Below are 20219 nucleotides of genomic sequence, written 5' to 3'. Positions count from 1 at the left end.
TCAGGACAGCCGCTTCCCAGCCGTGTTATAGGAATAGCTCTCCCTGGCCCATCTGCCTCTGGCCTACTTAGGGGCAAGTGCTACAAAGTTCTTTTATCCCCTGCCAATAAATCCCCAGAGGAGCCCCAGTCATCAGCTTTCTCACTCCGTGGGCCAGGAAGCCCACTGCCCTGTCTCTTGATAGTCTCTTCTCCTGCCACTGCTTCTTTCCATCTCTCAGTTTTGTCTCTCAGTCTTTTGGTTCCAGGAGCTTTTCTGCACAGAGACCCCAGATCAAATGTACGTGCTGGCTCTTCTTCTGTGGTGGTGGTAGGATCCTCTCCTTTCCTGCCTCTGGGATGGCTCACCTCAAGCTCAGCAGGATGGCAAAACTGACCAACCCCCTTGGTGGGCCACAGTTACCCCACCCGCACAATCCCACCCAAACACCTAGGTGGGAACCACAAGACTATGGAAAAAAAGGCTGTATTAAAACAATTCATCACACCACAGGCACTTACTGGCAGACCTAAAAGAGCTTTGTATCAGGAACCCAAGCACTGCAGAGACCCAGCCGAGGTCTGAGGGCTAAAGGCCAAGAGAGCAGCCTGTCATAATGAGGTGAAAGGAGCCTATCCTGAGGGGGCTGTCTTCAATACCTAGTGCTGCTATAACAGACATACCAGAAGTCGATGGCTTTAACAAACAGAAGTTTTTTCTCTTACAGTTCAGGTGGCTAGAGGTCCAAATCCAGGGTGCTAGTTTTAGGGGGAAGGCTTTCTCTGTTGGTTCTAGGGGAAGGTCTTTGTCATCAATCTTCTCTTGCCATAGGAGTTTTTCAGTGCAGAGACCCTGGGTTGAAGGGACACACACTCCTGGCTCTACTTTCTTGGTGGTATGATGTTTCCCTATCTCTCTGCTCACTTTTCTCTTTTATATCCATAAAGGGGTTGACTTAAAACACAACCTAATCTTGTAGATTGAGTTCTGCATCATTAACATAACCGCCCCTAATCCCACCTCTTTAACATCATGATGGTAGGATTTACAACATGTAGGACAACCATATCAGATGACAAAATGGTGAACAATCACACAAAATGGGCAATCATGGCCTAGCCAAGTTTACACACGTTTTCGGAGAACACAATTCAATCCATAACATTCCATCCTTTGGCCTCCAGAAACTCATGTCCTTGCCACACGTAAAACACATTCACCCCACCATCCCAGTGCCCTCGACACCCCACCATATCATAGTAAAAATCTTAAATCAACTCCAAGTCCAAAATCCAAAAATTCTTCTTTACCTTTGAAATCTAGAATACAAGTTAACTGCTTCCAAAATGGTGGAAAAAGCACAAGGTAGACATTTCCGCTACAAATGGGAGAAATTGGAGGGAAAGAAGGGATAACTGTCACCAAGCAAGTCAGCAGAACATATCATATTAGCTCTCAAGGCTTGACAAGAATCCTCTGTTCTCTGAAACAATTTAGGCAATGGGCCTGCCCTCCAGATTCTGGGTGTTGGCCATACTCTTCTGATTCTGGGTAGAGGCCCCTTGGCCCTGTGCTTCAGATTGATCTTCCAGGCCCACTAGAATAGCAACTCTGCTCCCTCAGCTTTAGGTAGCCTCATTCTTCTAGTCCATCGGATTGGTGACTCCACTCTTTGAGACTCCACAGGTTGTGACCCTAACCTTTGAGACTAAAGCAGCTCTGCTTTCAGTGTTCCTTGGCCTCTCAGCCCTTCAGGTCTCACCACCCATGTCTGCCATTCTCGGGCAAGCTTTTGAAAGCTCTTTAGCTCCACTGATAAGTGTCTGGAGACAGCCCACTCTGCCAGGAAGCCTCCTGCTAAAGGCGCTCAGGCCTCTCACACCATAGGTTGAATCCAGTGCTGTCTCTCAGTTTTCCTGGTTCTGTTGCTGCCATTTTTCTGCTGCTGCTTCTTGCCATCTGTGCCATCTCCAGTGTTACAGCTCTCCTCACCTCCTTCGCAGTCCTCACCAGAATTGTCTTTGATGTCCATAATTCTACCAATCCTCTCTTCAAGGCAATAGTCTTTTACTGTTGGGGACTTTTAAACTCTTTCAGCCATTATCCATTCAGTTTCAAAACTGCTTCCACATTTTAGCTATCTGTTAAAGTAGCACCCCACTCCCAGTACCAAATTCTGCTGATAATCCCATCATACTTTCAGGTAGGATTTACAACACACAGGAAAACCACATCAGATGACAAAATGGTGGACAATCACACACTACTGGGAATAATGGCCTCGCCAAGTTTACACACATGTTTTGGGGACACAATTCAATCCATAACAGGGCCCAAGAGGAAACTATCCTCTGGGGACTACAAGAGTCCTGCACAGCCAAGAAGAGCTGAGAGAGCTGTACTGCAGAGAAGGGAGACTTTGCCTACATGCTTCCTGATCCTGAACTGTAACCTGTTATTTCCTTAATAAATCACATAATTTGTGAGTATGGTTTATGAGTTCTGTGTGCCCATTGCAATGAATTATGAAACCCACCAGGGAAGTAGAGACTGCTGTGGAAGTGACGGCTGGTGTTGGAATTGGTAAAAAGGTTGGAGGGAGGAGGTATGTCTAACCTCCACCCCATAGGAGTAAGTCTTGGGCTGATGTTGATGATGATTCTCTCTCCTCTCCCTTGTGAAGTTAGGGGTCAGGCGCCACCGCACCATTTTTACAATGAATATGGTCTGTGTCTTCTGCGTGGCCAGCTCAACAAATTATCAAACTCAGCAGAGAATAGAGAGTGCCGTGGGTAGAACAGCACCTGGTGTTAGAAATGGTGAAAAAGTTGGAAAGTGGACGTATGTCTGACCTCCACTTCATAGGAATCAGCTTTGTGCTAATATTGATTCTCACCTGTACTCTTGAAGTTAGACAAGGTCTGTAGCTAGTAGAAAACAACTGGCTTCACAAACAGACTGGCTGGGGAGTGTGGCTGGTTGATCCTTTACTGGGACTGGCTGGAGAAAAGGGCCAGACTGACATTCACTAGGATTAGCTGTGGAGCATGTCCTGTAACTGACCTTCACCCTGACTGTTGGGGGAGACCTGTGTAATCTGACCTTTACCTGGATTGCCCGGGGAACCCTGCTCAGTCTTAAAGGCTGGCCTACATGAAGGGCAAAAACGCTGAGGATTCAGGGGGGCACTGAACAATGAGATCCAACAGGAGGAAGCAAGCTTGTCTCTGGACATAGAGGCCCACTGTTGAGGCCCACTCAGACCCAGGTAAGAGAGCTGTAACAATGGAGCTGCGATGGCAATGGAGGAAGTGACTACAGTAAGACGTGAAGCTGCAGAAACGAGTGAACTAGGATAATGGTAGCAGAGTATAAAGCCAAATACTGGCCAAGACATGTTAACATTCTGAGAGCTGGGGCACCACGAGCAAGTGGTCACCCACAGAGGAGGGTATACCACTAAGGGAATTCTGCACCAAAAGCTGTTGTGAAGCCGGCCTAGAGCTGTAGCTGACCTAGAGTAGTTAGAACCACTCAAGAACTGGGACCATCTGAGAACTATCCAGAAGCAAGCCAGAAGAAACTGGGAGCCAGCTGAGAAGAGCAGTTGATAGCGCAGCCCACTAAGGGACATCACAGAACAGTTCCCGGTTAAAAGGTTTCCCAGCTGACGAGAATGAACGTCTGTTTCTGGAAGAGTACGCAAATGCCTCTGAGGTGTTGAGGTTCTCTGCAGGAAATACTTGCAGGCTTTGTTCTATGCATTTCGTCATTTACATTCTTTGTTAGTAAACATCTCTGTCATATTAAAAGTTGTTATTGCAGATACGGTGTTTCTGTGATTTCTCTGTGACCACTGCAACAGATTACCAAACCCACTAGAAAAAGACAGTGCTGAAGAAGAATAGCTGGTGTCAGAAACAACATACAAGTGGGAATTTGGGATATATTTGATCTCAGCCTCATAGGAACCAGCATTGGGCTGATTCTTATACTCTGAATTGTCATTTCAGTAGATATGAGTGCTGATCTGGTTTATGACAGAACTGAGAATGCAGGATGTTGAAAATATTTTTCTACAGAAGAGCAGTGGGATGCAGACCTCAAATTCTCATAAAAAGACCAGACTTAATGGTCTGACTGAGACTAGAAGGACCCCGGAGGTCACGGTCCCCAGACCTTCTGTTAGCCCAAGACGGGAACCATTCCCAAAGCCAATTCTTCAGACAGGGATTGGACTGGACTATGGTAGAAAATGATACTGGTGAGGAGTGAGCTTCTTGGATCAAGTAGACAAATGATACTATGTGGCCAGCTCCTGTCTGGATGGGAGATGAGAGGGCAGAGCAGGTCAGAAGCTGGCTGAATGGAAATGAAAACAGAGAGTGGAAAGGAGGAGTGTGCTGTCTCATCAGGGAGAGAGCCACTAGGAATATATAAAGCAAAGTGTATATTGATTTTTGTATGAGAGACTGACTTGATTTGTAAACTTGCAGTTAAAGCACAATAAAAATTAAAAAAAAAAATTTTTTTCTAGTTAAAAAATTATCAGGAAGAGTAGAGATCTTTAAAGAAGAGAACCCTGCAGGTAGGAAACATTAAAGGTAACCGCCGGGATGGCTAGGATTTCAGATGTACAGTACTAAAGGACAACTTAAGCTGACTGGAGTTTTCGCACCGGAAAGATGACCCTAGGTCCTTGGAGATACTGGGAACTCACAGGGAAGTTTCACCAAGATGAGTAAAACATATTCAGAAAAGGCTATTTTAGACAATTTTAAAGGAGACAACAATCTGACAGTCTTCTCTAGGAAACAGATTAACTCATTAGAATGAAGGAAACTTTAAAGCGTTAGGAGAACAAAGGAAAAAATGGAATGGGGATATCAGAGTGGAGGACAAGAGAAGCTAAGGAAGCAGATAAAAGCACAATGAGGGACCAGTTTACTGTACAGGCGCAACATCAAAGTGGGGTTGCATGCTAAGAAATGAAATCAGTATTACTCAAAGGGGGATTAAGATGCCAAACTCTGAGGGCAGTCATGAATTCAAAGTTCTATCTTTGGAAAGATGCCTGGAGGGTGAATTTCACAGTAAAGGAAGTGGAAGGATATGAAGAACGGAAACACTTGAGAATGCTAAGAAGAAGAAAATTATGGAACCAAAATTATCAAAAGGTAGATCAAATAAATGGGATCTGTCTTAGAAGAGAAAGAGGAGTATATATTTCTTCAAACTCATAGAAAGAAAATGAGGTCTCACATGGGGAAAGGGATACATGGAGGTACTTTTACATATCCTCAGACACCCCTCCCAGGTGTGACACCTTCTCTTACTTGTACTGGACTTCCACAGCCTTCCCCACTTACCACTTTTCGATCACCTACCTGAAAAGGTTACACGAAGGCTTTCATCTAGTATAGTCCACGATTGTTTTCCTCGTTCCAACCTGGAGAGTGCATCTGGCTTGCTAACTTGACACTCTGTTCACAGGAAATTGCAGAATCTTAGAGTCAACAAATTGGTCTTGGATTTGTGAAAACGGCAGAATATTATATTTGTGAAAAAACAACTTCAAAATGTACGAATTGTTTTTATGAGTAGGAAAATATACCCACTTATTTTTATCTAGAATCAGAGAGTAGACTGAACATCTGCCACTTTAGAGCACCAGAAGACCTTCCAAAGATTTTAGCAGCGGAACAAGGAAAGGCCAATGACAAGAGGGTTTTCCTCACCAATGGACACCAGGTTGCTATAGTTCTCCAACATTACGTCCCAGTACAGGTCCTTCTGAGCAGTGTCTAGGAGCTGCCACTCTTCCCAGGTGAACTTCACAGCCACATCACTGAATGTCAGTGATTCCTGTATTAAGAGCATCCTGTTTAATGAAGTGATTTCCTTTTCATGATATGAATGAAATGTGAAGGAAGTTTTTCTGCTCATTTCCTCTATATAGGCTGCTGCATCTATATACCTATTTTTTTAAATATCTTATAGAAAATGCAAAATTGCAATAAATTATTCTGAATTTGTGCATTCCATAATCCACCCACTCATGAAATTAGAATTTTCTATAATGTGTAGCAATAAAATCTTATTCATAAGCTAGAAACATTTCACATTTACACACAGACACACATATACTACACAAACACACATGTAGATATATTAACAGACAAGTTAAAGCATAGTGTGAAATGGGACGAGGAGTAGTAGCAGTACCAACAGTGTTGTCAGAACCTGTCTAACTTCAGGAGGGATAACAATTCGGATCAGTTCATGACTGAACCCTAGGAGGTGAAGGGCAGACAAACCTCCACTCTCCAAACTTTTACCAATTCTGACAACAGCCATCCCTCCCATGGCACTCTCTACTTCTATTCTGGGTTCATTAATATATTGCAGTGGCCAAAGAGAACTCACAGGCCACACTCACAGTTAAGTGGTTAATTAAAGAACAGGGTACAACTCAAGATCAGGATCAGAAGGCATGAAGGCAGAGTCTCCCATATAGTGCAGGACAGCTCTCTCAGCTCCTCTGCACTGCTGTCTGTCACCACTGGCTCTGGCACTGGGCCCCTTCTGAGCCTGTTACCGCTGGTTCTGCCACTGAGCCCCTTCTGGGCCTCTCTCTGTCTTCAGTGTTACAGCCCTTGACCAGAGTTACAGCTTTTCTAGGAGGTTCCTTGCCTCTTCTCTCTCTCTGCTTCTTCTTTCTGCTTTCTTCCTTCTACTTCTTTCTGACAAACCTCTGTAGTGCTAGTTACTTACACCTACAAAGTCATTATCAACTTCAAGGCAAGGCTATGAACTGACGAATCCCCCCTTGGTAGGCCAGCGACACTTCCTATGGATAGTCAGTGTGGCTAGACTATAACTCCCCTCATTTGTATAGTCTATTGAACAATTCCTGCAAGGGGCATACCAACGTCAGGGCAGGCTACAGCTCAGGGCCAGGCAGAAAGAATCAAACCAAGTTGTTTACAACTTACCCAGGAAATGTCAATCAACCAGGACAAAAGTAACAATCTCTTTTTGGGAGAGAACTAGGGCAAAGGTGACTCCTCAGGACTTACCGGAAAAATCTTTCAAGCTGTTTTTCCAAAGAAACAAGGCAAAAGGCCATATAAAGGAACTCCATTCACCACATATACCAGATATATTGAAGAGGTAATGAGTCGACTTTAATGTATAATTGAAGAAATTACCCAAAATGTAGCAAAGAGAGAAAGAGAATATAAAGGGGAGTTTAGTAAACATGGATAGTGTGAGAATGCCAACCTGTGGTGAAATGAGTTCCTTCATGTGGCCTTTTGCCTAGGTTCTTTGAATAACAGTTTAAGAGATTTCTCCCCCAAGCCCCAAGGAGTTACCTTTGCCCTACTTTTCTACCTTACAGTGTTTGTTACACTTCTTGGGTCAGTTGTAAACACCTTGATTTGATATATTTTGTCTGCTCCTGGCCGACAATCTGCCCTATGATTGGTACACACTTTGCAGTGATTGGTCAATACACTATGCAAATGAAGTCACTGTAGCCCTCTATGCAAATGGCCTACCAAGAGTGGATTGGTCAGTTCATGGCCCTGGGGGGAGGGCTAAGCCTTGAAATGACAAGAAGTTTGTGTTTACAGCTGAAGCTACAATTTTTTCAGACAGGAAGCAGGAAGCAGCAGAAAGGAGAAAAGGCAAGAGAGAAGAGAGAAAAGGCAGAGAAAGAGAAGGCAAGGAACCTCTTACAACAGCTGTAACACGGAACGAGGGCTGTAACATGGAAGACAGCGAGAGGCTTGGAAGGGGCCCTGAGGTAGTGCCAGCAGCAACAGGCCTGGAAAGGGCCCAGTGGCAGAGCCTACAGAGACAGGCCTTAAAGAAGCTAAGTGGCAGAGACAGTGGTGACAGGCTGCAGGGCTAAGAGGAGTATTTCCTGAGGGGGCCAACAGGAAGTCTGTCCTGAGGGAACTGAGAGGAGGCCTGAACAGCTGAGAGGTTGTGTGCACACAGAGAGGAGGGACTGCTTGTTTGCGTGGCCAAGAGGAGCCAAGAGAGCTATTCTACACTGAAGAAGGCAGACTTTACCTAAAGGTTCCTTGACCCTGATCCTGCGTTGCAGGTTTTTGATCCTGATACCAAGGAAGACCCTCATCGAGCTGGATTGACACAGTGGCTGCAACAATGAGCTCTAGCATAACAACGATTGTAAGGATGGCTCAGGACCCGGCAGTGTTTCGTTCTGTTGTGCATAGGGTCGCTATGAGTTGGAACCAACTTGACAGCACCTAACAACAACAACAACCGAGTTGTGACCTGTTACTTCCTTAATAAACCACTTCACCGTAAGTACATTTCATGATTTCTGTGAGACTCTGCAGTGAATTATTGACCTCAAACTGAGTAGGAAAGAGTCCTGAGAAGAGGGTGAGTGGCTGGTGTCAGAGATGGAGCGGCACAGCAGATTAGAGAATGTGGACATCTGGGATACATTTGACCTCATAGGAATTGGCTTGGTGCTGATTCTTATATTTGAAGTTATTCATACACTAACATACGTGTACCCATAACTTCTGGAAGAGAAAATAGTTAAGGGAAAAGAAACAGCCAAAGACCTCACTCTGCACTAAAAGTAATTTTTCACTGAATGAAAGACCCGTGGCATGCAGATTCTAAGACAGCCCCGTGATCACATTCACACCTGTGTACAGTCCCCTCTCCGTGAGCACAGACTGGCCTAGTTCCTCCTTTCTTACACAATGTGCTAAGGTGACACAATGTTGTTCCATGAATAGATTACATATTTGGTGTTATTTCTGTCTCGGTGGTATTGGTGAAGCCAGTTGCCATGTTGGAGAGGTCCACATCCAAGTAATTGAGGGCTTCCTCTGGCCAACACACATTGAGGAAGTGATGCCCACATGGAACTGAATCATTCCCATGACCAAGTAAGAGAACTTCAAATGAAATCTTTCCCCATTTGACCCTCAGATGAGATCCCAGTCCATCTCCTGTGGCCACTGAGTTTGTCTAGTCTATTCCTGTGAGGGTCTATGAGGGACTCTGAAAGAGTGAGCCACAGGAAGCCTGTTTTTGCACTGTTGTGAAATGAGTTCCTTTATGTGCCTTTTGCCTTGGTTCTTTGGAAAAACACTCTGAGAGAATTTTACCCTAAATCCAGAGAAATTACCTCAGCCCAAGTTTTCTACCCCAGAGGGTTTGATAACTTTTTGTCACGTTGATTGCTATTTCCTGGGCAAGCTGTAAAAAACTTGGTTTGATACTTTCTGTCTGGCCCTGGGCTGCAGCCTGCCCTGCAACTGATAAGCGCAATCCAGGGACTGGTCAATAGACTGTGCAAATGAAGTGTCGGTGGCATACTATGCAAATGATGTATCTCTGGCCTATTGAAAGGAGATTTTTTCACTCTGTAGGCCCACTGGATGAGCATACTATGAAACTGGCAAGGAGTTATAGATATAACCAGCCATTCCTACAGAGGTTTGAGAGACAGAAAAAAGCAGAAGGAAGAAAGAAGAAACAAAAACAGTGAGAAGGCAAGGAATCTCCTGTAACAGCTGAAACACGGATTGAGGGCTATGACACTGAAGAAAGTAACGGGCACAGTGGCCGTGCTGGTGGGGACAGGCCTGGAACGGGCCCTGCAGCAGTCAGTGGTGACAGCAGGGCCAAGAGGAGCCTATCCTGAGGGGGCTGAGAAGAGCCTGTCCTCAGGGTCAGAGAGGAGTCCTATACACATGGGATTGAAAAGAAGCCTGTCCTGAGAGGACTGAGAGTTGAGAGAGCTGTCTTGCACTGAGCAGGGAGACTCTGCCTACATACTTCCTGGAGCAGATCTTGAGTTGCAGCCTGCTGATCCTGATTCCAAGTTGTACCCTGTACCTTAATAAACCACTCACCTGTAACTAAGGTCTATGAGTTCTGTGTGACCAATGCAACAAATTATCAAACCCAGAAGAGAAGTAGAAAGTGCCATTGGAGGGATAGCTTGTGTTAGAATTGGTAAAAAAGTGGGAGAGGGAGAGTGGAGGTATGTTTGACCTCCACCTCACAGGGATTACCTTTGTGCTAATCCTGGTTGCTATTCCCCCTGAAGTTGTACAGGTTCTGAAGTTACTTCTTGCAGTGTAGTTAATTACTTAACATGGCCCTTCCAGCCATAGTCTTTGTGACTCCTATACAATGGTTGGGTGCGGCTATGCAAAAAAGGTGCTTGTGGTCCACCAAAGGGATTGGACAGCCTGCTAATAATGCAAATAAGGTACACGGAACAACTGTAGGGGTGGAAATATGCAAATAAAGTGTTTGGAACCCTTTTGGTCAGTTTTGCCATCCCACTAGGTTTAATATGAACTCATCTCAGGAGTGAAAGAGGGGACCTCAGTACCAACAAGAGGTGGGAGTGGAGCATTTCTTTTTGACCTGGGTTTCCTGTGCTAAGAACCTGCTAGACCCAGGAGACAGCAAGCCAGAACACCAGAGAAGGCACAAGAGGGAGAGAAGCAGCGACAAGCACAGCAGAGTCCAGTGGCAGAGAAATACTGTCAGAACTAGGAGACTGGCATCAGCAGGAGCGGTGGGCTTGCTGGGTCATGGTGTGAAGTGGCTACAGTGGGTATGCCAAATGGTGGCTAAAGTGGGCAGGATTGTCTTCTGGCACGAGACTTGCTGGTGGAGTGAGGTGCCTCTGGGCACTTACTGTCTGTGTTATAGAGCTTTGTAACACTTGACTGAGCAACTCAGAGGCCAAGGCAAGAGCCAAGAGAAGGAGCTTGTCCTGATGGGGCTCCTAGGAGCCTGTCCTCAAGGGACTGCAGTGCCGCAGATCACCAGTCTAGCCACGTCTTGTAACTCCCACTCAAGTGATTGGGCGGGACTGTGTGATAGAGTAATTGTGGGCCACCAAGGGGATTGTTCAGTTTTTTGATTCCGCCGAGCTTGAAATGAGCCACCCTAGAGGCGGGAAAGAGAGTCCACCAACACCAAGGAGAGACTAGCAGGAGAGACTCACAGTGGATGGTGCAGTGGGCTTCCCAGCCCATGCAATGAGAAAGCTGAATGCCTTTGTGCAGAGACTGAGGGCCAGGGAGAGATGTGCCTATGAGCACGGCTGGGAAGTCTGTCCTAATGGAAGACCTGTACCTTAAGTGCTCCTAGCCTGAATTGTAAGCTGTTACCTCCCTAATAAACCCCATAATCACGAGTATGGTCTGTGAGTTCTGTATAGGCACTGCAATGAATTGTCAAACTCAGCAGAGCAGAGACTGCTGTGGGAGTGATGGTTGGTGTCAGAGTTGGTAAAAATGGTGGAGGGAGAAGGCATGTCTGACCTCTGCCTCATAAGATTCAGCCTTGGGCTGTTAATCTTGATTCTCTATCCCCTTTGTGAAGTTAGAGGAGGTCAGACACTGCCCCGACACCATTTTTACAGCGACCAAGAGGAACTTGCACTAAGAGCGTCGAGAGGAGCCTGCTCTCAGGGGTCCCAGAGGTGCCTGTCTTCAGGGGGTCAAGAGGAGCCCTACATGGCTGAGAGAAGACAGACAGAGTTGTCCTGCACTAAGAATGGAGACTTTGCGTACATGCTTCCTAATATTGATCCCAAGTTGTAGCCTATTGATTATAATCCTGAGTAATAACATGTTGCTTCCCTAATAAATCTCCTAACTGTATGGTCTGTGAGTTCTGTGTAGCCATTACAACCAGGAATTATCAAACTCAGTAAAGAAGTAGAGAGCACCATAGGAGGGACGGCTGGTGTTAGAACTGGTAAAAAGGTTGGAAGGTACGAGTATGTTTAACCTCCACTTCATGAGAATCAGATTTGGGTTGATGATGACAGTGATTCTCTGTCCTACCCCTGAAGTTAGAGGAGGTTGGAATCCACCCATCATTTTTATACTACTATTACTAAAAAAATTACTACTAGTCCCATATTACTTGCATCTATGAGAATGCTGCTCTACTGGACACTGACCACCACATCACCCCCAGGAAGAAACATCACTGAAACTTACTCAGGAAAAAGTTTCATGGAACATGGAAGTCTCTCAAGGAAATGATCTACTTTGTCTTCAAAAACCGAACATAGCATTTAAATTACAATGAATCTCTTTTGTTAGCCAGAGAAATATTAAATGCAAGTTGACAGCTAATGTAACCCAAGGAATCCCCACCCAGTAAACCCAGTGCCATCGAGTCGGATCCCCCAGTCACATGTTATGTTCAACATCAATACTTTAGTGTCACCGCACAAACAGTATATTCCTGATCTACACTGCCTGATTTAGAAGTTGGAGTCTAAATTTATTTCTCTCCAGCTTCTACTTTTCCAAATTAATACTTTTCGGATGAACTGCACTGATATTTTACAGGCCTCTACAAACCCATCAGGGAACAAAGAAAAGCATAAAATAAAATAAAAGTCACCTGGGCCTTGACCATTTTCTTTTGTTCTTGGGACACTGCCAGCAACTGGGAAGGTCTGTCTTTGTGTTTTCTGGATCAGCTCTAATTTCTGTTTGGAAATTTCAGTCTCCTGTGAAGGGTGTCCCCAGAATGATAATACCCAAATCCTGCAACCTCTTCCTCCTTCCTTCAAGTGGTTCTCATGCTGCTGTGGAGTCAGGACCTGTAGGCTGAAGGGAAAATTCAATGTGAGTAGTACACTACCTCCAGGCCCAGGTGCTGTCACTGCTCCTGGCACTCTTCTTAACACAAGGCCCTCAATATTGTTTACTGTCCCCTTCTTTGGGGAATATTTTACACCCAGGGCAATAAAACCTAAGATTCAGAATTTGCAAACATATAGGTAAGAGATGTCTTCTCAAAAAATGATGCCTGGACAATCAGATATGCATGTGAAAGAAAAAAAAATAAGCTTGATCCCTACCTCACAACATGCAAGACTATCAATTCGTGGTTAAGTGTGACCCTCAGTGAGAATAACAAATCAATGAAGCCTTAAGAAGGTAAGTTTACATTAGGGTCTAGAAATATATTTTAAACACGCTGTATAAAGCACGAACTATAAAATGAAGAGTACTCTGCTGGAGAAACTATAAAGTTCTAAAACCACTTTAGAACACACTTTACCCATTGCTGTTGAATTGATTCCGACTCATAGTGACCCTATAGGACAGAGTAGAACTGCTCCATATGGTTTCCAGTGAGCGCCTGGTAGATTCAAATGGCCGACCTTTTACTAAGCCAGCATAGCTCTTAACCACTATGTCACCAGGGTCTCCAGAACACACTTAGGCATCATCTATTAGGCTGAAGTTATATATACATTCAGAAGTAACAATTTAAGTCTGAGGTTTATATCCCCACATAATGAGTGCACATTTGAACCACAAGACATATACCAAAACATTTAAAGCAGTATTATTTGTAGTAACCCAACGCGGTGAGATAGATCACTTTTATGTGGTCTTTCTGACCATGCAGTTTTAATTCCCACCAAATGATTGAGGGGTACTATGCAAATAAGGTACTTGTACCCCACCAAGGGGATTAGGCAGCTATTGATAATAATGCAGTAAGGTGAACGGCATCCTGGTGTGGGTGGGACCATATAAATAAGATGTATCGAACCCTAACTAGGAGATTGGTTAGTTTTGTAACTTGCTGGGCTTAAAAGAGAGCCAATCCCAGAGCAGAGGGAGGACCTCATTACTACCAAGAAAGAAGAGATGGCAGTGAAGTACATCCTTGGATCCAGAGAAATGGGGGCAGAACCAGGAGACTGGTGTTAGACAGTGTGGGAACTGACCCACAGCAGGAGAACTCTTTCAGGTAGGAGGTTTCCTGGCAGGGTGGCGTACATACGGGCCCTTATCAGAGGCTCTAAAGCGCTTTTTAACACTTGCCCAAGGAAGGCAGAGGCCTGTCTGGTCACAACCCCGAAGGGCTGAGGGGTTGAAGGATGGATAGGCCCAGGGCCAGAGAGGCCTGACTGAGAAGAGGCTGTCCTGATCACAGAACTGTATCCTGAGTTCCTGAATTGTAACCTGTTACTTCCCTAATAAACCCAGTAACAGTGAGCATGGTCTGTGAGTTTTGTGTGGCCACTGCAAAGATTTACCAAACTCAGTAGAGAAGTAGTACCATGGGAGGGACGATTAGGGTCAGAACTGGTAAAGATGGCAAGACAGGAGGCATGTCTTAGCTCTGCCTCAGAGGAATCAGCTTTGGGCTAATGCTGATGAAGATTGTCTCTCCCCCTGGTGAAGTTAACAGGAGGTCAGATGCCACCATCACTCCATTTATATAAGTCTCTTAAAGGCACCTTAAAACTCTTTCAGCCTCCACCCATCACCAAATTCCAAACTTTTTCCACATTGTAGGTACTTGTTACAGCAGTACCCCCATTTAATGGTACCAAATTATGTCTTAATTAACTAGTGCTGCTAAAACAGAAATACCACAAGTGGGTGGCTTTAACAAACAAAATTTAGGTTCTTAAGTTTAGGAAGGGTAAAAACCCATTGCCCTCCAGTTGATTCCAACTTGTAGTGACCCTATAGGACAGAATAGAACTGCCCCATAGGGTTTCCAAAGAGTGGCTGGTGGATTCAAGCAGTCAACCTTTTGGATAGCAGCCAAGCTCTTAACCACTGCCCTAAGTCCTAATTCAGGGCGCTTGGCTCTAGGGGAAGGCTTTCTGTCTGGGTCATTTCTGGGGAAGGTCCTTGTCTCTTCGGCTTCTGTTTCTTGGTTCCTTGGAGATCTCCAAGTAGTCTGGTAGCTATATTTCCCCAGCTTTGCTTACTAACTTTCTTGCTTAATTTCTTTACATTTTAAAGAAGATTGACTCAAAAATATCCTACACTAATCTTCCCTCATTAACATAACAAAACAACCCATTTCCAAACAGGGTTATAACCAAGGGCATAAAGGTTAGGATTTACAAAAGTTACTTTTGGGGGATACAATTCAATTCATATCAGCAAAGCGGAAAGTGTGCATGTACTTGAAGTTTATGAGTTACAAGGTCTCACACACAAGGACTCACCTCTACTTTTTCAGTGCGAAAGTAGCCCTACACCGATGGGCAGCGCGGTAGAGTAGTCCTTCAGACAACAGTTATCCCACTACTGGATGAGAAGAGAAAATATATGATTATCAAAATCAAGGCTTTCAAACCACTGTCCGGAGAATATACCGCCTTCTGTTTCAGAAGCCAAGGTTCCTAGGGTCCTGGACTTCCAAAGTTCCGTCCTCACAATCCTCTGTACCAACGACACAGACGACCCTCACGCCCTTAATAAGCGAAACCTAGACCAGACATCCCCTACGATGCTCATCCCCTAGCTCCAAATCCACTGAACTCTATATTAAATTCCGAACCCGAACCAGACACTGCTTTCATCGTATATATCCACCTCCACCACTTACAAGCAGAGTGATCTGCAAAGTCCCCTTACCCTAACAGTCCGGACAGCCTTACTCATTGTACTAAAGCGTTCGTCCCATGTCTGACCCCAAATACACCGAACTCACACCTACTTTCCTTCAAGCACCTCCACCATGACGCTCCCCTCAGGAGCTTGCAAGTCCTCATGACACCACGTCCACACACCTACTTCGCCCTGTTTCAAGGACAGAAACACACAACGATCCGTTTTTCTCCTGAATCACCAGAAGTTCCTAAAAGTTGCAATACTTCCGTAAACGGATCCTACGTCTCTACGCCTCGCACAAAAAAAAAAAAAAAAAAAAATCTGTCAGCCTACGGAGGCCGGCGAGGACCTGGAGCTTTTGCAGGAGCGAGTATAACGGTCTTTCCGGCATTGCATCACGAGTTAATATGTCTGCGCCCAGCTTGTCTTGGCTCTCGAGGCAGCCATATTTGAATACCCGCCGTACAGAGCAAAAGGGGACATCCTTCGTGCCAGTAGCTAGGGAAGGCCAGAAAAACGAAAAAGCCAGCAATACTGTCCGATTCCCTGTCTTCTCGACCCTTACAAAAAATGGATAGATTTTTAGTGGTTCAGGCTTTACAGGAAAATAATGGAGCCGATCAAATTATTTTTAGCGGGCGAGGCAGAAAAAAAACAGCCTTATTTAAAACGTATTGTTTAAAAAAAGAAAAAAAGTTGGGGAACAAACTACAGCACAGACGTGCTCTTGGAAAGGTAAAAGGCAAACGGCTGGTAACCTGAGCACCACGGAAATATTCTAACTGAACAGTTTTTAGAAAGTGGCTTTAGGGACAGAAAAAGGCTTGGAGAAACTGGTATTGTATGAGAGTGGCATTCACAGACAGTGCAAAAGAGCAGGTGGGATAAAAAAAAAAAAGGTTATATTTAGAGTAGGGCATAGGGGAAAGGCCACTAATGTTGAGGCCACTAAGACAAGTAGATTGCCAGGCCTTTCTTCCTAGTCTGTCTTAGTAAGGTTGCATGAATGAAACATGTTCAGCATCATAGAAACATGCAAGCTTCCACTGACAGGTGGAGAAAGGTGAAGGGTGAAGGATGATCTTCACTGAGGCCACAAGGATCCTGGCTGTGGGAACAGAGGTTGTGTGTACCAGGTATAGGTGCGCACTGGAACTCCTTCACTTGGGATGCCAACCTTTAAGAGATGAGTTCAGCACCTGGTGCACAGGGCTCAGGGCAGGTGAGGTGGTATGGATCACCTTTTTGTGTGGCTTTTCTCACCATGGTGTTATAACTCCCACCCAAGTGATTGGGTGTGGCTGTGCAAATAGGGCAATTGTGGCCCACCTAAGGATGGGTCCATTTTGATATCCCACTGGGCTTGAGGTGAGGCATCCCAGAGGCTGGAGAGAGAGGATCCTACCACTACCAAGGAGGGACACCCAGGAGCAGAGAGCTTGTCTTTTGAACCCATGAGATCCATACTGAGGAGCTCCTGAAACCAGAAGACTAAAAGAGAATGAGCTGTAACCTTGAAGACAGCAAGAAGTAGTAGCAGGAGACTGCACAGTGGGTTTCCCCGCCCACAGACTGAGAAAGCTGAGTGCCTGGGGTGCCTTTGGGAACTTACTGGCAGGGGCTTTTTAACACTTACCTGAGCAGGGCAGAGGGTGAGGACCAGGGAGGTGTGCTGACGAGCATGGCTGGGAAAAGGCTTTCCTGATGGAAGAACTGTATCCTGAGCATTCCTGAACATGAATTGTAACCTGTTATTGTCCTAATAAACCCCATAATCCTGAGTATTGTCTGTGAGTTCCATGTGGCCATCGCAATGAATTATCAAACCCAGCAGAGAAGTAGAGAGTGCCGCGGGCAGGACAGTTGGTGTCAGAATTGGTAAAGTTGGCAGAAAGTGGAGGCATGCCTGACCTGTGCCTCATAGGAACCAGGCTTGGGCTGTTGATTCTCCTCCCTTGTGAAGCTGGAGGAGGTCAGACACTGCCCCCACACCACTTTTACAACAGGACTGTTCAGCATATCCTGGGACCCTGATTGATCAGTTCAGGGAATGGAAAGATCTGACTTGGGGTCATCTAGCATATGGACTCACGTAACTTCCCAAGGCATAAGAATCAGATGAGCACAAAGATGGTTCTCATGAAGCAACTTCTTTACCATTTTGACACCACCCATTCCATCCACAATATACTTCTCTGCTGGCAGGGATAATTTGTTGCAATGGCCACACAGAACTCATAGTTTTTTAGGGAAGTAACAGGAACAACTACGGATCAAGATTAGGAAGCATGTAGACAAGCTGGGCAGAACATCCCTCCCTTCATCAATGTAGGACAGCTGCCAACCAGGACAGCTCTCTCAGCTGTGCAGGCAAGCAGGCTCTTTTCAATGTGTGTATGAGCTCTGGACTGGCCGCATCTTGGCCCCCTCAGGAAAGGTCTCCTCTGGGTCCTGTCAAGTCAGCCCTTTCTCCACCACCTCAGGACAGGCTTCCTCTGGCCCTCAAGACAGGCCTCTTCTTAGCCCCCATAGGACAGGTTTCCTCTAATCCCTATCAGGTAAGTCTCCTCTTGGCCTCCTCTGGGCCTTCAGGACTGGCTCCCTCTCAGCGTCAGTTACAGCTCTCAGCAGAGCTGTGACATGTGATGTTGCCAAAGGCAGCCCAGCTTGGTTCCACAATGCAGTTTGTTTTGCTTGGGCATCTGCCTGCACAGCCTTGGCCTGTGGCTGTTTCCTGTTAATTTGGGTGCCCAACTATGCTCCATGGACTGACTCACCCGCCATCAATGTCTACCGGTTTTATGGTTCCTGCCACTCATACTGCTGCTGCTGTTTCTCTGCCACTCAACTCTGGGGTGCTTTTGCCATTTCTCTGATGGACCTCCTGGTGGCGTAGTGGTTAAGAGCTATGGCTGCTAAGCAAAGGTCAGCAGTTCGAATTCACCAGCCACTCCTTGTAAACCCTGTGGGGGCAGTTCTACTCTGTCCTATGCAGTCAGTATGAGTCGAAATTGATTAGACAGCGACGGGTTTGTGTTTTGGTTTTTTTGAGCCCCTTTCTGGGATTCTCTCTGTCTTCAGTGTTACAGGCGTAGGCTCAGGAGAGGCCCTAAAGCAGAGAGGCTCCAAAAGCGCAGAACTTTTCGAGGTCTTCATTGAGAAGTGCATTAGCAGGGAGCATTTTTGCTCCAACGGTTAACCTGTGAGAAAATTGTCCCAACTGACCAACTCCATCCTGTTTATATTGTTTTACTTTCAAGTTGATCCTGATCCTGAGCTGTAGCCTGTTACCTCTCTAATAAACACATAACTGTCAGTATGGTTTGTGAGTTGTGTGTGGCCATTGCAATGGATTAGCAAACGCAGCAGAGAAGTAGGGAGTGCCACAGACGGAAAAGCTGGTGTCAGAAATGGTGAAGTTGGATAGCTGAGGTTTGTCTGGCCTCCATCTCACAGGAACCAGCTGTGTGCTGATCCTGATTCTTATCCCTCATGTATTTAGACAAATCCTTATGCTACACCACAACTATTTATCCCCACATTATTTTAAATTCCTTGATAGTTTTTGTATTTATACTCAAGTAGATTATAAATAACTTGATATTAAAAATTTGTGACAATTTAATATTAAAAATTCAGTTCCTTAGTTCACATGTCCAGTAGCCATCTTTGACTACTGCCTACCAAACTGGACAGAACAATGAGCAAGGCATTCTTGCTCCTTCTATGGCTGGAACGTGTATACTGAGAGAAACCTCCATCATTCCCATCATCCCAGAAAATTATATTGGAGAGCACTGTTTTACATGATTTTATATTACCCAGCACACAGAAAAATAACTCATTACATATTTATTTGGAAAATGAATGAATGATCCCAGGAACTAATTGAAGACTGTTTTGTCATCGTGAGCCATTGGAAGGCTGTGTGGAATTGTCCTCCGGAAACATCTTCATGTGACATTTGAGAGATTCAATAACTGAAAAGAGAGATGGAAGAACAGAAAAGGAGATGGATCCCCAGAATAAGTAGAATAAAATGCAAAGCAAAAACCTTAGTCTCTGCGAATGGAGGTTGTTGTTGTAGAATCAATTCTGACTCATGGCAACTCCATGTGTACAGAGTAGAAATGCTCTGTAGGGTTTTCAAGGCTTCGACCTTTCAGAAGCAGATTGCCAGGACTGTCTCTTGAGGCACCTCTGGTTTTATGTTTGAACCACCAATCTTTCTCTAAGTATTCCAGTGGTTAAACATTTCTGCCATCCAGGGACTCCAAGAATGGAACAGTGTATAGGAGATGAGAGGTCAAATCCTTTTGGGTTTTTCTGGATGTGAGCTCTTATGTCAACCTTGATATTAGCACCATTTCAAAGATCCCAGGTTCTATGTGCCCTGCTGAATAGAGACTGTTATTTCTCTGATCTTCATCATTTCTTCTCACTTTGCTGTGAATGGGGCTCTTAAATAGTCTTCTTCAATCCAGAGTTCATTTCCTTAATCCCATATACCATTAAGTGCCGTCAAGTCGGTTGTGACTCATAGAGACCCTATGTACAACAGAACGAAACACTGTCTGGTCCTGCGCCATCCTTACAATTTTTGTTATGCTTGAGCCCGTTATTGCAGTCACTGTGTCAATCCATCTCCTTGAGGGTCTTCTTTTTCACTGACCTTCTACTTCACAAAGCATGATGCCCTTCTTCAGCTACTGGTTCCTCCTGATAACATGTCGAAAGTATGGGAGACAAAGTCTCACTATCCCTGCTTCTAAGGAACACTCTGGCTGTGCTTCTGCCAAGACAGATTTGTTTGTTCTTCTG

The 20219-nt window shown here is 45.2% G+C and overlaps 2 protein-coding genes across 4 annotated transcripts in view; both read right to left on the bottom strand.

Moving 5' to 3' along the window:
* LOC104845514 (zinc finger protein 350-like) overlaps nucleotides 1–5463 on the bottom strand; it is a 52315-nt gene extending 46852 nt beyond the window's left edge. Inside the window, exon 1 of the mRNA XM_010586571.3 lies at nucleotides 5367–5463. The gene's annotated coding sequence lies outside the window, so the exon portion shown is untranslated. The remainder of the gene's footprint in view (nucleotides 1–5366) is intronic.
* The window catches only part of LOC100672881 (zinc finger protein 613-like), a 47964-nt gene extending 32281 nt beyond the window's left edge, over nucleotides 1–15683 (bottom strand). For 2 of the 3 annotated variants that reach the window (XR_010323391.1, XM_010586573.3), the window contains exons 1-5: nucleotides 15505–15683; nucleotides 15011–15092; nucleotides 12424–12632; nucleotides 5718–5844; nucleotides 5367–5462 (exon numbers count right to left, since the gene is read on the bottom strand). Coding sequence is in view for 1 of the 3 variants with exons in the window: in XM_010586573.3 (XP_010584875.1) it covers nucleotides 5367–5462; nucleotides 5718–5844; nucleotides 12424–12438 (238 nt within the window). In the remaining 2 variants the exon portion in view is untranslated. Of the gene's footprint in view, nucleotides 1–5366; nucleotides 5463–5717; nucleotides 5861–12423; nucleotides 12633–15010; nucleotides 15093–15504 lie in introns of those variants that run through there. The other variant, XR_010323392.1, reaches the window with a different exon arrangement.
* Nucleotides 15684–20219: the final 4536 nt, after the last annotated feature.

This window comes from Loxodonta africana, chromosome 11 (genome assembly GCF_030014295.1).
Source record: "Loxodonta africana isolate mLoxAfr1 chromosome 11, mLoxAfr1.hap2, whole genome shotgun sequence".
NCBI lineage: Eukaryota > Metazoa > Chordata > Mammalia > Proboscidea > Elephantidae > Loxodonta > Loxodonta africana.
This window is presented reverse-complemented; position numbering and strand designations above follow the sequence as displayed.